The sequence below is a fragment of the Saccopteryx leptura genome, chromosome 1 (assembly GCF_036850995.1).
Source record: "Saccopteryx leptura isolate mSacLep1 chromosome 1, mSacLep1_pri_phased_curated, whole genome shotgun sequence".
Taxonomy (NCBI): Eukaryota; Metazoa; Chordata; class Mammalia; order Chiroptera; family Emballonuridae; genus Saccopteryx; species Saccopteryx leptura.
In genome coordinates this window covers 360,557,792-360,573,390 of record NC_089503.1, presented here as the reverse complement: position 1 = coordinate 360,573,390, position 15,599 = coordinate 360,557,792, and the positions used below count along the sequence as shown (strand labels likewise).

General features: G+C 40.4%; 1 protein-coding gene across 1 annotated transcript in view; it reads right to left on the bottom strand.

Moving 5' to 3' along the window:
• The window catches only part of EYS (eyes shut homolog), a 1,965,296-nt gene that overhangs the window by 102,826 nt on the left and 1,846,871 nt on the right, over positions 1–15,599 (bottom strand). The window contains 1 exon segment of the mRNA XM_066360293.1: positions 12,879–13,051. Within this exon segment, the coding sequence (XP_066216390.1) occupies positions 12,879–13,051 (173 nt within the window).

Genomic DNA, 15,599 nt, shown 5'->3' with positions numbered 1-15,599 from the left:
AAACAGGAACTGTATTATTCCATACGTAGGTGGGACATAATAGTGAAACTAAGAGACATTGATAAGAGTGTGGTGGTTACGGGGGGGGAGGTGGGAATGGGAGAGGGATAGGGGGTGGGGAGGGGCACAAAGAAAACAAGATAGAAGGTGACAGAGGACAATCTGACTTTGGGTGGTGGGTATGCAACATAATTGAACGACAAGATAACCTGGACTTGTTATCTTTGAATATATGTATCCTGATTTATTGATGTCACCCCATTAAAAAAATAAAATTATATATAAAAAAAAAACCAAAGAAACCCCCAAAAAAAACCCATAATTCCAACCAACTGAAAAAAAAAAAAAAAAAAAAGAATAGAAGTTTTTGAATGTTCTACTCCATTTTTGCCTCTAACTATATCAACCACTAGGAATTATATAGTAAATTTTATATATTATATATCTCATGCATTTCAAGTATAAATTCAAATTGACTTCTTTCAATTAGTTCTGTGAAATCAGTGGAATTAATAAAAATCTCAGGCCATGTTTGAAAGAGAATTGTCTAAACCAGTGGTTGTTAAACATTTTTGATCACGGTCCATATACATTATTTACTTAAAATTATATTAATTTAAAAATATAATACGGACATCAGAGAACATAAAAAGTGGAAATTGTAAGATGAAGGTAAAAAAAAAGAGAATATTTTTTCTGATACCATGATGGAGTGTCCATGCACCATGACTACGGGAGGCTTATTCTGTGAGGAAGAAGAGCTCTCCTGGGTTTACTTCTGTTACCACAGTACTTCCCAGAGCCTTATGGTCTGTCCTGTACACGGAATTCCTGCAAGGCGGGTAGAATACTATGTAATGTCTTAAAGAAAGGCTGAAGTCAGAGAGTTCGGCATTCCAGGTTTACCTACCACTCCAAGCTATATTACTTTTGGTTAGTTACTTAAATTTTCTGAGCTCCAGTTTCCCTATCTGCACAATAAAAATACCTTGTGGGGTTATAATGTGAATCATGTAAGAAGATGAATGGAAAGCCCTTAGCTGAGGGCCCGGCGCATAGAAGGTGCTCAGGCCATGCAAGTTCATTTCAACACACTCTCATATGGGCCGCCTCGTTGTTCTGGTGCGCGGTGGCATGTGTTTTTTGAAAATGATCCAGATTAGATTATTCATTCATTGATTGTTTTATTTTTTAATTGGACAAAAACTTATTGACTATCTCCTAAGTAATAAGCATAGTAGTAGGTTCAGGCTAACAGTTTAGATAAATATTCTGAAGAACTTGCAAATCATTTTCAATTCAGCCAAAATTTTAGAGCCTACCATGTGTCAGGCACCATGTGCTGCTCCAAGGCAGACATGATTCTGACATTCACAGAGCTTACGATTTGAGGCTGTATTTAGTTTCCTTTTGCAACGAAATGTTGGGAACAGTGTTCTGATAGAGGGCGGATAAGCTGGGGTATGCCCCTTCATTTTTTTTAATGATTATATATAGTTTATTTTTAAAATTATTTATTTATTCATTTTAGAGAAGAAAGAGAGAGAGAGAGAGAGAGAGAGAGAGAGAGAGAGAGAAGGGAGAGGAGCAAGAAGCATCAACTCCCATATATGCCTTCACCAGGCAAGCCCAGGGTTTTGAACCGGCGACCTCAGCATTCCAGGTCGACACTTTGTCCACTGCGCCACCGCAGGTCAGGCCTGCACATTATTTTGAGCAGTTCTTATCTCATCCTAAGGAGAATAGGAAGCCATTTTCAAGCTCCACATCATGGAATGACAACATATTAGAAAAGACACAATATATGTGCAGTGTATAAACAAAAACCCTTTAACAGAAGAGCTGCTATCATTGTATAGAATGGGAGGCAATTTACATCACACACAGGCATCTCTATCCCTGTTTATTTCATTCCTGACAATCAATAAATCCCATTGCCTCTTCATAAAATGTCGACAGCTCCGTTCTTCATGTGGCATAAATTTGCTCAGACTCTAATCAATTTTCCATTTCTGTGAATTCTTTTTAATGTGCAGCAAATGTATCCGTGCTCTCCATTGCTTGGTAACTGGCAGGTGCATCATATTAGCATAGCTCTTAAACTGACCAAGCCTAACCGGAGGTGGGCTGGAACCTGACAGCCCCGACTGACAGACCTGAGAGGTGCAATTCTCCGGGGCACTGCGGGAGACGCTGCCCAGGTTTACATTTCCACACATGCTCTACAAAGTCAATTTGCCATAAATATATTCAGGGGAGACAATTCCGCCCCAATGCGTGGTCTATCCATTTTAAAGACATTTTTAATAAGCAGGAAATGCTTGTGTTGGGCTGGAGAATTCTGTGAGGTGCTAAACAATGACAAAGTGCCCGAATGAACAAAAAGAACATTTGGCCTTCAGAGTTTAGTGTTCTACTGACAGTGTTCCAGAGGCAAATGGCAAGAATTTGACAGTGAATATTCTGTTTTCTATTTAAAGGCAGACAGTAACCGCTGCATTGCTCTCTAGGAACAAAGATGTGAAAATCGACAAACTAATTTGAGTTTTCATTTAGTGTGTTTATTAGAAATTGTCTCAGAGTAGTTTTAAGGTACAAGCTAATGTTTTATAAGTAAGATCTGAATTTTCCTTGTGAAGTTATTTTTCTAATTTGGAAAAAATATACTTTTTTATTTTGGTGCTTACTTTGATTATTTCTTTTATAATACTGGAATAATATTCATACCACACTTTCATCTGGTTGCAAAATATATTTTACTAACTTATAATTCATTAAATCTTCTAGACTGAGGACCTGGCCAGTTTGCTTAGTGGTAGAGCATCAGCCTGGCATGTGGAAGCCCTGGGTTCAATTCCCAGTCAGGGCACACAGGAGAAGTGACCATCTGCTTTTCCACTGTAAGGCCAGGGACCACCGCCATCATGGCCATTCACATGCAGGTTCCCATTAGATTCGGACAGATGGTAAAGAAACAGTGGAGCCAAAATTCCTTTATTTTAGACTCGCACCAGCCGACGAACAAACACACACAGGACTCTCAAAGCCACAGACACATTCTCCGGTTCCACAACCAGGAGAATCTTCTCCAGCTTTTCCTAGAATCAAAGGCCCCCACCAGTCCCAAAGCCCCTCACCTCTGGTTCCCCAACTGCCAACATAGCTTCTTACTCTGCAAAACTGGCTTCTCTCTCTTTCCCTGCCCTCATGGCTTCTCCCTCAGCACTCTGCATCCTCTCTGCTCTTACTCTCCAAAAATGGTTTCCTTCTTCTTCTCCCTCTCCTTCTCTCCTTTTTAAAACTTTTCTGGCACCAAAAACCTCTCCTCCAGCACACATTAGCATAATAATGGCCCTTACTAAGCAGGAAGGTAATTTGTAATTTCACAGATCACATACCTGGCTCTGCCCAGTGCCATTTTTTAACAATAAAAGTGAGCAAACTAAAAAAATACAAATTTTACAAACTCATTTGCCTAACATCCACCCCTCCCCCTTCTCCTTCTTCCCCTCCTGCAGCCATGGCTCAACTGGTTTGAGTGCATCAGTCCCAGGAGCTGAAGATGGATTGTGGAGCCTCTGCCTCAGGTGCTAAAAATAGCTCAGTTGTGAGCATGGCTCTAGATGGGCAGAGCATCAGCCCCAGATAGGATTGCTGGGTGAATCCTGGTTGGAGCGCATGTGAGAGTCTGTCTCTCTATCTCCCCTCCTCTCACTTGGAAAAGAAGAAAAAAATTTCTAGACTGAAATGAGATAAATAAAATACTAGAAATTCTGTACTTTTCTCTCTTTGAAAAGGAGTCTAAGGGCTTATGAACAAAATCATAAATATTTGAGGAAACATATCAGGGTATAAGATTCAGGGAAATCATGACACTGATTATATCAGTAAGGATTAAGTTTAGACTCATATAACATAACATATCACAAAATAACAGAGGTTTAAGCAAAATAGATTATTTCTCCCTCATTAACAGTAAGTCTTATGGCAGGCAATCCCTGACTAATAAAGTTAGTTATCAGGGATTTAAGTTTTTTCCATCTGTTTGTTTCTCCATCTTTAGGCTCCTTAAAATGACTTCTGGAATTCAAGTCATCTCATTCTTATTCTAGTCTTCAGAAAGAGGAAAAGCTGGGGGTCATGTTACTCTTCAGGATTTTTCCAGAAGTCAGTATAATGCTCTGACACTGCTGCTTATATCTGATTATCCATAATTTAGTTCTATGACTGCATTCTGCTTTAAGGGGGGCTGGCACATTTTAGCTGGATATATTACTGTTTCCTGCTTCCCCCCCAAATGTGGTGATATTTACAAAAAAGGACAGAATATATTGGTCAAACATCTAGTAGGCCTTGTCAGAACTGATACCGTATAGCTTATTTTCTTGCTGTTTTTAATAGATGTGTGTGTGTGAATGCATATATGTGTGTATAACTATATAGCTAAATGCAATAATAATCATTGGTAGAAAGCATAATGCATTAAGAGAATGATGATAGCATTAACTATAGATATATGAGCAATTTCTAAACCTAATAAAAGACTTTGACCAGAAACATTTCCCAGATATATGTTATTTTAAAGACTCATTTGCTTACAAACACAAAATTGGTAATAATTATTGGAATAATAACTGTAACTTTGCTCTGCTGCCATTTACATAGGAGAGAGATGCTAATTCAATATGTTAAAGGATTGGATTACAGGATCCATCAAAACCATTTTTTTTAAAGAACATTTTAGTGCACATTGAAATAGATATTTATTTTAAGTGCTGCTTTTTTTTATATGTGCCAATCTAACTTTTTACTTTTTACAGATGCTTAAACAGAAAAAAAAAAAAGGAAGGCAGGAGGTATGCACCTTCCTACTGAGCAAAAGATAAGGCAATTCACTCAGTTCTTAAGGAAAGAAAAATGCAAACCACTCAAAGGTAGCCTTCAACCCAGAACAAGAGGAATTGCTTTTCTGAGTGTTTTCTTGTGTGGCCACAATCACCTCTGTCTCCTTGCTCCCCTCTGTGACTGGACTTGATCTTTTAACATTTCTTTACATTCGGAAGCTAGAAAATACAGGATTTAAACATGATGGAAAGTGAGAAATATTGAGACAGGTTGAACAGTGGGTTAATCAAACAGCTGTTGAGTTGGAAAGAAAAAGCTGGCTCATATCAGAACGAATGCTATCAAGAGTTACAAGCTTACATGACAGAAAATTACATGTACTTGAAATATGCCTTTACAAAATGCCAGCCTGACATTAAGCTGCTTTATGGAGGTATCATGTCCTTAAATAGCCTGGTGATTATCTGTATCCCTGGGGCACTGCTTTCTTCCTTGATTTTCTAATACCTTGGCTTGTCCCTAATCACTGCAGAGTGTCACCAATTTAGAAGAAAAGCTTAAAAGGAAATTAATTTTGATTTCCTTTGACATCCTAGAGAGTTTTTTAAATTTTATATATTTTTAGCTGAAATGGAGATCCAGCCTTCTTTCCCACAATAGCAAGATGTGGTAGTTCACTGTGAACATGTGAATCCTGGCTTGATCACCCTTAAAAAGCAGACATGTTTTCTCTGTGACCAGTAACGTGTTAGGCACGCTACATGAATGATCTCAGTTATAGTATTAGACTCACTGAAGTGGAAGTACAGGAAGACGAAGTGCACTCCCTGGCTGGTCAGCAGTAGAATGGGGATTTTAACTCAGCCAGATTATTTCCAGGGCCTAGCTTCTCAATCAGTGTGTTACCCTGCTTTCTTCAAAGTCTGTCTTCCATTGAGACACCTACTTTGGGAAGATAAGGTAAATTAATTAAGAAATATTTAATAGAAGGGACACAGAGGGCAAGAAATAAGATAAAGCATCCTTCCCCACCTTTGTTTTTAGAATAAAGTGGTTAAGGAAACAAGAAGAAGTTATTCTTGCATAAGAATTGGCAACAGGAAGTGTGACTAAGGAGCACAGATGGGGAAAGTAAAGCATTTCACAAAGGAAGGCAGCTGGGAGTTTTCCACTTGTGTTTGTCTCAGCTCCTGGCAACACTGCCAAGATCTCCCCAGACTAAATTCCCCAGTGAAAATCTCAACAAGGTAGGAAATGTCATAATTATATCTTTTACTATCTCGCAAAGAACACAGTAGTATGGTAGATATGGTTATTATTTAAAAGAGAAGTGTGTAGCAAACATAACTGTTGATGAAATAAAACAAGCTGATTTTTCATCCTCTGGTATAACCAAAAATGCAACTATACAAAAGGGATTCTCAGATATTATTCAGTGCCTGTTCTAAAGTGTAGTTGTAATTGGGCAACAACTCTGGTTATTAGTTTGCTCTATGCTCTTCTTCGTTAAATAAACATGTATTCAGCATGTTCTGGACAATCTCCTGGAGCTCTCGGATTGGTAACAGCGAATGGTCCAAGAAATGATTTGGGCGCTGTAAAGCCAGAGGCCACGGCCAGGGCCACTATCACAGCAGCCCGGCCCATGCAGGTTCGCATTGGATTCGGACAGTCGGCAAAGAAACAATGGAGCCAAAAACTGGTGGGCCATAGTCTTTAATCTTAGCTTGCACCCGGCGGGCAAGTAAAAACACACACTGGGCTCCAAAACCTACTCACATTCAGTGCTCACAAAGCCACTGACTTATCCGAGTTTCCTAGAATCAAAGGTTTCTAGCTCACCAGCCTTATTCTCCTCAGTTCCCCATCTCCTTCCTTATCCCAGATACAAACTCTACACAAACTGCATCTCACTCAGCACTCCGCCATCTTGGCTGCTTCTCCTGGCCACATGGCCTCTTTCTGCTCTCTGCTCTGCTCCCTCTGCTCTCTCATGCTAATCATCCCAGGAACCAAGAGAGCAAGCTCCCGTTCTGCCCCCATTTTATAGTGTAGCTTCACAACCTTTAATCCAATATACAAAATAGGGAAGTCTCTAATACAAAATCACTTCTCTGAGGCATGATTGGATTGTACTGCCCCACATCAAAAAGGGTGGGAAAGGCTTAATCCCAAAACCAAGCCCCAGGCTACAAGGATTCTCAACACACATTAATATCACCTGGGCGACGGCCTCACATGGGCAGCGCCATTTTTTAACAAAGTGAGCATAATACATTTTATCTGCCCAGCAGGCGCCACCTCATCCGAACTGATGGAGTAAAGGAAGCATCGATGCCTGCTTGTTGCCAATTTGGCTTCGGGAGAGAGCTGACACTTGAGAGGGCACTTCTGTGACTGATGAGCTCTCTTTCCTTGACCCCAGCTTCTCTGAAGCTCTTACCCATGGGGATTGTTGGGCAACTGAGTTTGTAAAATTTGTAGTTTTGAGTTTGCTCACTTTTATTGTTAAAAATGATGCTGGATAGTGCCAGGTATGTGATCTGTGAAATTGCAAATTACCTTCCTGCTTGGGAAGGGCCATTGTCTTGCTAATGTGTGCTGGAGGAGAGAGAAGCCAGGATGGCAGGGAAAGAGAGAGAAGCCAGTTTTGCAGAGTGAGAAGCCATGTTGGCAGGGAAAGAGGTGTGCTGATGGGGAACCAGAGGTGAGGGGTTTTGGGACCGGTGAGGCCTTTGATTCTAGAAAAAACCAGAGAAGATTCTCCTGGTTGTAGCTTTGTGAGCTCTGACTGAAAGATAAATGTTTTCCCTGTGTGTTTGCTTGTCAGCTGGTATGAGACTTGAGTAAAGGAATAGCCCACCATTTTTTGTCTCCATTATTTCTTTATCATCTGCCCGAATCTAATGTGAACCTGCATGTGACGAAGACGGCTGTGACTACTGGCTGTACAGTGATGTTCTGATCCATAATGGGCCTTTGTTCTGACTTTCTCATCTCTCCTGTTTTATTTCTCTAGGCTTTACTCCCCTCCTGTTTCCTGGGGTTATTTCCAAAATAAGCTCCCTGAATGCAATTCTTTATCCAGGTTACCCTTTTAATGGGGAACCCAGGCTAAGACCATGCCCATCATTAAAGAAATGATATTTATTGTCTGAAAGTTAAAGGGGGTGTTTGCATGGGGATGGTGGTGCTATTTAACATGGGTTTCTCTTCTCTACCAGATCCCTAAATATTGGGATCCTGGAGGGCTTAGTCCTTAGTCCTCTTCTTGTCTTTATCTAAAATTTCTCCTTAGACCATCTCTGCTGCTATTTTTAAAACCACTACTTCTATTTAGATGACTCCCCTAATTGTATTGTTAAGCCTAATCCGGAGGGACCTGAAACACTGAAGACACGAACAAGGTCCGTCGTTTACACATCAAAGCTTTATTGCCTAACTTGGCCAAGCAGCGGCAACTCTGACAGAAGTCTGAGGGAGAGCGCCCAGCTCTTTGTTCTACCTAGTAGTTATAGTTTTGTAAGTGGGAAGTACAGAAGCAAAAATTGTAATTAGGAGCCCCTTACCACTATTGGTTATAGTCATATGTCCTTTAACATGATAGGACCATGTTCAATATGCAAGCCACTCATCATTTTGGAGAAAACAAAATTTACAAGTCAGCACAATGGTAGAAAGATGTCTTTTTACATATTAAAAGGCATTCCTATATTATCTAGTGTTCATCTGCTATCTCTCTGTCCAGAGTCACACGTGTTAACCACACGCATTTACATAGGAGAGGTAGTTTCCATGGGGACAAATGCCCGCAAATGGCTCATTGCTATAAGAAAAGGTTTATTTTGGTTTTTCTCTCCCAGTACCTGGCTAGCCATTCACCCCTTTCCCCACAGGTGTGGTGGAATGTCTGGGAATCCATGTTTTCCTCCCCTTTGCATTTACAATACAATGCCGAGGGCTATCCTGGTCATGCCAATCACACAATACAGAGACTATTTCTCACAATTTCTCTGCACACCTTAACCCAAATTAATAAAATGTTCTTCAAGCCTCCCAAAATATTAATATTAATTCTGTAGCTTTTGGTACTTTACAACACCTGCGGGTGAGGTGGCGCAGTGGCTCCTCAGTATCTTTAGTCCTGACCTCTTCTCTGAAATCCAGCATCATTTATTCATTTGCCTACATATCATCTCCATTTGGTATCTACTAGGCATCTTTCCCATCATCTGTACAAAATAAAACTTTTGCTTACTCCCCAATAATGCCCTCTAAGAATCCTGTTATGCCTCTAATCTTCCTCATGGCACCACCACCTTCTACCTATAATTCAAACAAATGAAAGAAAGAAATCTGAGTGTTTCTGATTCAGCCCTTTTCACACATTTCCTGGTAAGTTCTGTCAATTCTGTCTCCATTTCCAGAATAGACCTCAAGTTCATCCACTTACCTCTACCTTCACTGCATCACCCTTGTCTTCAGCAAAGTTATGCTTTGTCAGGGTCACTGGCAAAACCTTCTAAAATCAATCTCTACACTGCAGTCAAAATGGTTTAAGCAAACACATATACTGTATACCACTTGCCTCTTTAAAACATTCTAATGGCTTTTTAAGAGACCTAGTGATCAAGTCTAGAACCTTCCCAGGCTCCCAACGCCCTGTATGGTTTTGGCTCTGCCTACGTCAGATGTAATTTTTCTCCCTGTGCCCTTAGGCTCCAGGCACCGTAGTACCTTTCACTCCTTCAAAAGATTAAGTTCTGTTTCTCTTTAGAGTCTCCCATTTTCTGAACCTTCTGCTTGAATATTCCTTCTTCAGGCTTTGGTGAGAACATCTCCTTTTCTGGAGTCGTTCTGATAGTCTAGAATGGTGCCCCGACCTGGTTGCTCTATTGCTTCTTGTTTATTTCCTTCATCATTCTTTTCATAAATTCATATTGTGTATTGAGCCATTTTTTATTTCTTTTTCTTTTTCTTTTGTCAATTAGAAGGTAAGTCCTATGCAGGCAGGAATCTCAAATGGATCTGGACCTTTGTGGAATATATTATTGGGTAGGCTAATTATTCTGAGAAATTCCTCTGGATGGGTGCATGCAGGAATTTCTTTCTTTTTTTTTTTTTTTTTTGTATTTTTCCGAAGCCAGAAACGGGGATGCAGTCAGACAGACTCCCGCATGCGCCCAACCAGGATCCACCTGGCACTCCCACTAGGGGGCGATGCTCTGCCCATCTTGGGGCATTGCTCTGCCACAATCAGAGCCATTCTAGCGCCTGAGGCAGAGGCCACAGAGCCATCCTTAGCGCCAGGGCAAACTTTGCTCCAATGGAGCCTTGGCTGCGGGAGGAGAAGAGAGAGACAGAGAGGAAGGAGAGGGGGAGGGGTGGAGAAGCAGATGGGCGCTTCTCCTATGTGCCCTGGCCGGGAATCGAACCTGGGACTCCTGCACTCCAGGCCGACGCTCTACCACTGAGCCAACCGGCCAGGGCAGGAATTTCTTCTTAGCTACACTGAGACAGAGACCCTAATGAACATTGTCTAATATTTCCTGTCTCAGTAATTCATTAATCTCTGCATTTTGGGGATCCTAATGAGATCAAGAGATGAGAGTCAACAATGATTTTTGTAAATATGTGAAGATATTCTTACAAATCTTCACTTCTCATTTCCTATGGTAGTCTTATTGTTAAGTAGAGAGAAAAGCTGATGATTCACCCCTTAGGGTTAATCCTTAGGAATCGAACTTATTGTGATTACCTGAATTTTCAATAGCTTTGAGCTAAATAGGATAGTTATGTCTGAGAAACATGAGTTTTTTCTTATTGATTTTTTTTTTTTTTTTTTAAGAGAGAGAGGATGGGGGGAGAGATATTGATTTCTTGTTCCACTTACTCATGTCATCACTGGTTGATTCCGGTATGTACCCTGAGTGGGGATTCAACCGGCAACCTCGCATGTTGGGACAATGCTCCAACCAACGGAGCAACCCAGCCAGGGCTACAACATGAGGTTGTCATAGGAGAAAAAAGACTTCATGTCTATCCAGGCTGGGATACTTTTTCTTATAAAAATTGCTGGCTACCCTCTACTATAACTCTGCTACACACAGAATGAAATTCCTAGCAATTCTTAACTTCCTCTCTTCCATCTACACACAGATCTGTTGTTTCAAATCCTTTCAAAGACATACATGTCAAGTACTTCAGCCTGCCCAGCGGAGGCACAGTGCATAGAGCGTTGACTCAGGATGCTGAGTGCAGGCTTGCCAACTTAAGCACAGGGTCACTGTCTTGACTGCAGGATCATTGACATGATCTCAACATTGCTGGCTTGAAGTCCGAGGTCACTGCGCTGGCTTGAGCCCAAGGTCACTAGCTTGGCTTGAGACACCCTCCTCTCGCAGGGGTCGTCAAACTTTTTATAAAAACCGCCCACTTTTGCAGTGCTGGTCGACCTGGTCCCTACCGCCCACTAGTGGACGTTCCAGCTTTCATGATGGGCCAATCGCGGCGCTGTTTGGTTGCACAGTAGGGACCAGGTTGACCAGCACTGCAAAAGTGGGCGGTTTTTATAAAAAGTTTGATGACCCCTGAAAGCAGCTTCAAGTGATGCTTCTCATCTCTCTCCTCCTTCTCTCTCCCTTCCTGTCTTGGTTTCTCTCTCTCAGACAAAAACAACAACAACAAAACCCTAAGTATCTTTTAATCTTAGACTCTTCTTTATTCTAGTTTCAGTTTTCATACCCATTACATCAGAGTAGGGCCCTCAGCTTTTTGATGAGTCAGCAAAGGCTGGATCTGTTTGCTGGCACACTGGGGGCCTAGGGACTTGTGCCCACTTTGGTAGCTTTATTCTAAAATTTGGTAATAAATACAACTAGTGCCAAAGGGGAAAATTTATTTTTTATATTTATCGTAAAAATAAAGATGAGATAAGTCCAGTCCTCAGTTGATTAACCATTAAAACTAATTACTTTTTATTATTTCTGAAAATATCTATAGACATACATTTCTGTATGCCAAAGCCAACCGTGCATTCTTAGGTAATTTGCTTCTTAAAGCAACCTTATATTACAGCATCTCCTACCTTTATATAATTTATTGTTTCCACACTCTGGACTTTCCCAAGGAGAGGCATTGCTATGATTTATGATTTGTTACCTTTAAGCAAAAACAACTGGTCTACATTATGCTCATTGGTCAATTATATCTGCAGCTTGCAGAATGATGTAAAATAATTTGATTTTATCTCTTGCACCTGATTTTCCTTGTTACTCTTTAAATATTAGAATGACTTTGAGAGTTTACAACGCTGAAATTTTCTGTAGTCTAACTTCAGGAAAAACTCATTATCTCCTTTGTAATTACCTGATGGGTATGAAAAATACTTGTTCAGTGACCAGTCTCATTGATGGATCTTGTCTTTTTATTTTAAAATATTTTTCAATTACAGTTTATATTCAATACTATTTTGTTCCAGTTTTCGGTGTGCAGCTTAGTGGTCAGACAATCACATACCCTACCAAGTCCTCCTGCTGTTCTTCAAGCGCCCGCTTGGCACCATACATAGTTATTACAATATCACTGACTATATTCCCTATGCTGTACTTGACAGCCCGTGACTATTTTGTAACCACCAATTTGTACTTCTTTATCCCATTACCTTTTTTACCCTTCCCACCCAAACCTCCTCCCCTCTGGCAACCATTAGTCTATTCTCTGTATCTCTGAGTCTGTATAGATTATTATTATTTTTATTCTGGGCTTTAGATTCCACATATAAGTGAAATCACATGGCATTTGTCTTTCTCTGACTGATGTATTTCACTTAGCATAATATCTTCTAGGTAATGAATCTTGGTTCGGCTGATTTAAGAAGAATTTATCGCTTACTATTCATTTAGAAATATTTCCTAATTTTGGTGAGCAGTATATTTGACCAGTCAGGTGTTGTCCTTGACTGCTCTGAGCAACTTCTATCTTCTTCCCCTCCTTCTGCCTGTGCTCCATGCTTAATAATCAAATGTTCTTACCGTCAGTGCAGAGGAGTCCCGATCTCCCGAACGGGCAGAGACAGACAAAGTCTGTCCCAGATTTAGGAACACAGGTGGCACCGTTTCTACATGGGTTGTTTTCACAAGTTGCAAACTGGCACAGCTTGCCTGAGAACAGCCCGGTACACTCACAAAACCAGTTTTCACTGTCACTGAGAAGACAAAAGAGATGATTAATTCAATCAGAAAACAATTGATCTCTTACACACATATATAGACATGCATGCATGCACACATGTAAATAAAGACAAATTACATCTTGTTTAGTAAGTGGAATTTTTCTTTCTCCCTTTCTCTTTCTGTGTTACTTAACTTTTAAGTATTTGTAGTTGTGTACTTTGCAACGAAAGTAGATTGACAGCTGCATAGAGGGCCTGGAGCCATGAATTCTATTTTGAACTATCTATTTCCATGTTTGATTGATCTCATCTTCCATCTTACAGTAGTTGGGGGGTAAAAGAAGATTCATGTTACTAAGATGGTTATAAAGCACCCTAGTCAAACTCTTCTGTTTCTGGGCCACAAAACAAAGTTTTGAGGACTGTTGAGCCAATGCTATTCCATTTTGCCTGGAAACTGTGGTAAAAGTATAACCAGACCACCTGGCAGGTACGGAGAAACCTGAGTGACTTAAAGTGTTAGCTAGAAACGTAATGTTTAGGGCCCTGCATAAGCCTAATGTAACTTCCCTTCCACTTACTTTACTTAGAGTTGAAAGCTCAGCATTAACTATCTGTATTCTGGATAAAGTCTAAGAATGCAACACTCTTGAAAGTTGCATTCTGCAAGGACCAAGTTAGTCTTTCTATAGTAAAGGAGAATGTCACATTCTCCTTTATATGTATATGAAAGTCAAGCGAATCTTAATATTGACTGACTGAAGTGCTTTAATCATATAGACACAACAATATTTGAAATACAGGAAGGATGCTTTTATGTTAAAAACTAAGGAAAGCACTAATTTTAATCATGTCCTATTGATAAATCAAGCTTGGTTTCCTTTTTGCTTTCATCAGGTGTTGGGAGAAGTTGGTTGCATAAATTCATGTGGATCTGACTAACTGCATGCATCTGCGCATCAGCAGACAGCCAGCGCAGAGAAGAAAACAGAGCTCCCATAGAAAACACTCCACGAAAGGGGGAAATCACCTTATCTGGCTAACCAAGGGCAGGTGTCCCAAGCTCTTTGGGTCATCCTTATATTCCATAGCATTTTATTAGGAAAAGTCAGATTTAACCAGTTGAGATTTTGCCAGATGATGGTGCCTCTATATGCTTCACTTCAAATTGTGCCTTGAAGTCCAAAAGATTTCCTGGAGTGCCAGATAGTTCACCAATAATTTTAATAAAATCTGTTGGTTACCAGGTGTGTAACACCTGGACCTAAAGGTTTCACCTATTCAGATTTTACCTATTTTATTAATTACTAAAAACCCCAATTCCTAGCAAGTCAGCTGTTTCTGCTGTCACTTAACTCATTGCTACCTCGCCACACCCTGAAGCGATTGGCATCGTCAGCCTGGAAAGCGATGTCTTGCACTTGAAGAACCTTCTGCAACCGTCCACTTTTGGAACCAGGGATTAAAACAATGTCAGCTTCCCTCACCCAGTTTCCTTTAAAGGGTGTCACACTGCTGTGAATTTGTTGGATGCTGTTTAGTTAGTTATGGGAGAATATAATCACGTGGCATAAACACTTTTTCATTTGAGAGTGTTTTAAAAAGCTATCTCTTTCCAGAGTAATGAACCATACAGAAAACTGATTAGCAAATCTTCCCCTAGGCAAGTCAGGCCACGTTTCGGAATTAAAAGTGGGTCTGGGAAAGACCCCAGATAATGGTGAAGGTTTTGCCTGTACACCAGAACACCATATGTATTGTTATAGCTGTCAACCAGTATTCGTTGTGCACCTGTGTCATGGACAGCCTATGTGTCACAAGGATACGTAAGACTCGTCTTTGCTCTTGGTAGGGGAGACAACACAAGTCTGTGAACTAATCTCTGTAAGACACAATACATGTCATGTGAATTTACATACATATTCAGACAGTGGCGGGGATTTGGAGGTCTCCTTAAGGCTGGTCTCTGGACTGGTGCTAGAGACGACGGTCCAGGTAGCTTCTGAATGCAGATTCCCATCTCCCTTTGCCCTCAGAGCTTTTAGTTTAGGAGATCTGGGGTCAGGCCTGAGATTCTGCATTTAAAACATGTCATCAGGTGATCCATTTGCATAGCCTATTTTGAGTTTATGTCAGGCCCCCTTAGAGAAATTTTCTCCCCAGAGTAAGAGCTTGATGCCTATTACTATTGTGACTGTTGTGGCCTTCACAGGATGCCAGGACATTATAATTTTCTCTTTTTGGGCTGCATTTTGACTTTTGATTGATATGTATCTGAAAACACCATACAAAGATTAGAGAGTTTTATGTTTATTTATTTATTTACTTATTTTTTTTTAATGAGAGAGAGAGAGAGAGAAGAGGAGGATAGGCAGGGACAGACAGATAGGAGGGGAGAGAGATGAGAAGCATCAGTTCTTTGTTGCAGCCCCTTAGTTGTTAATTTATTGCTTTTAGAGGGTTTTATTTTTTCTTGCCGTATATGGCCTATTGCATGTACATTATGCTGAACAACTACATAAAGTAGAAAAAAATTCACTCAGTCATTTAAAAGCTTAGTTAAAAAAACCCCCACCTATTT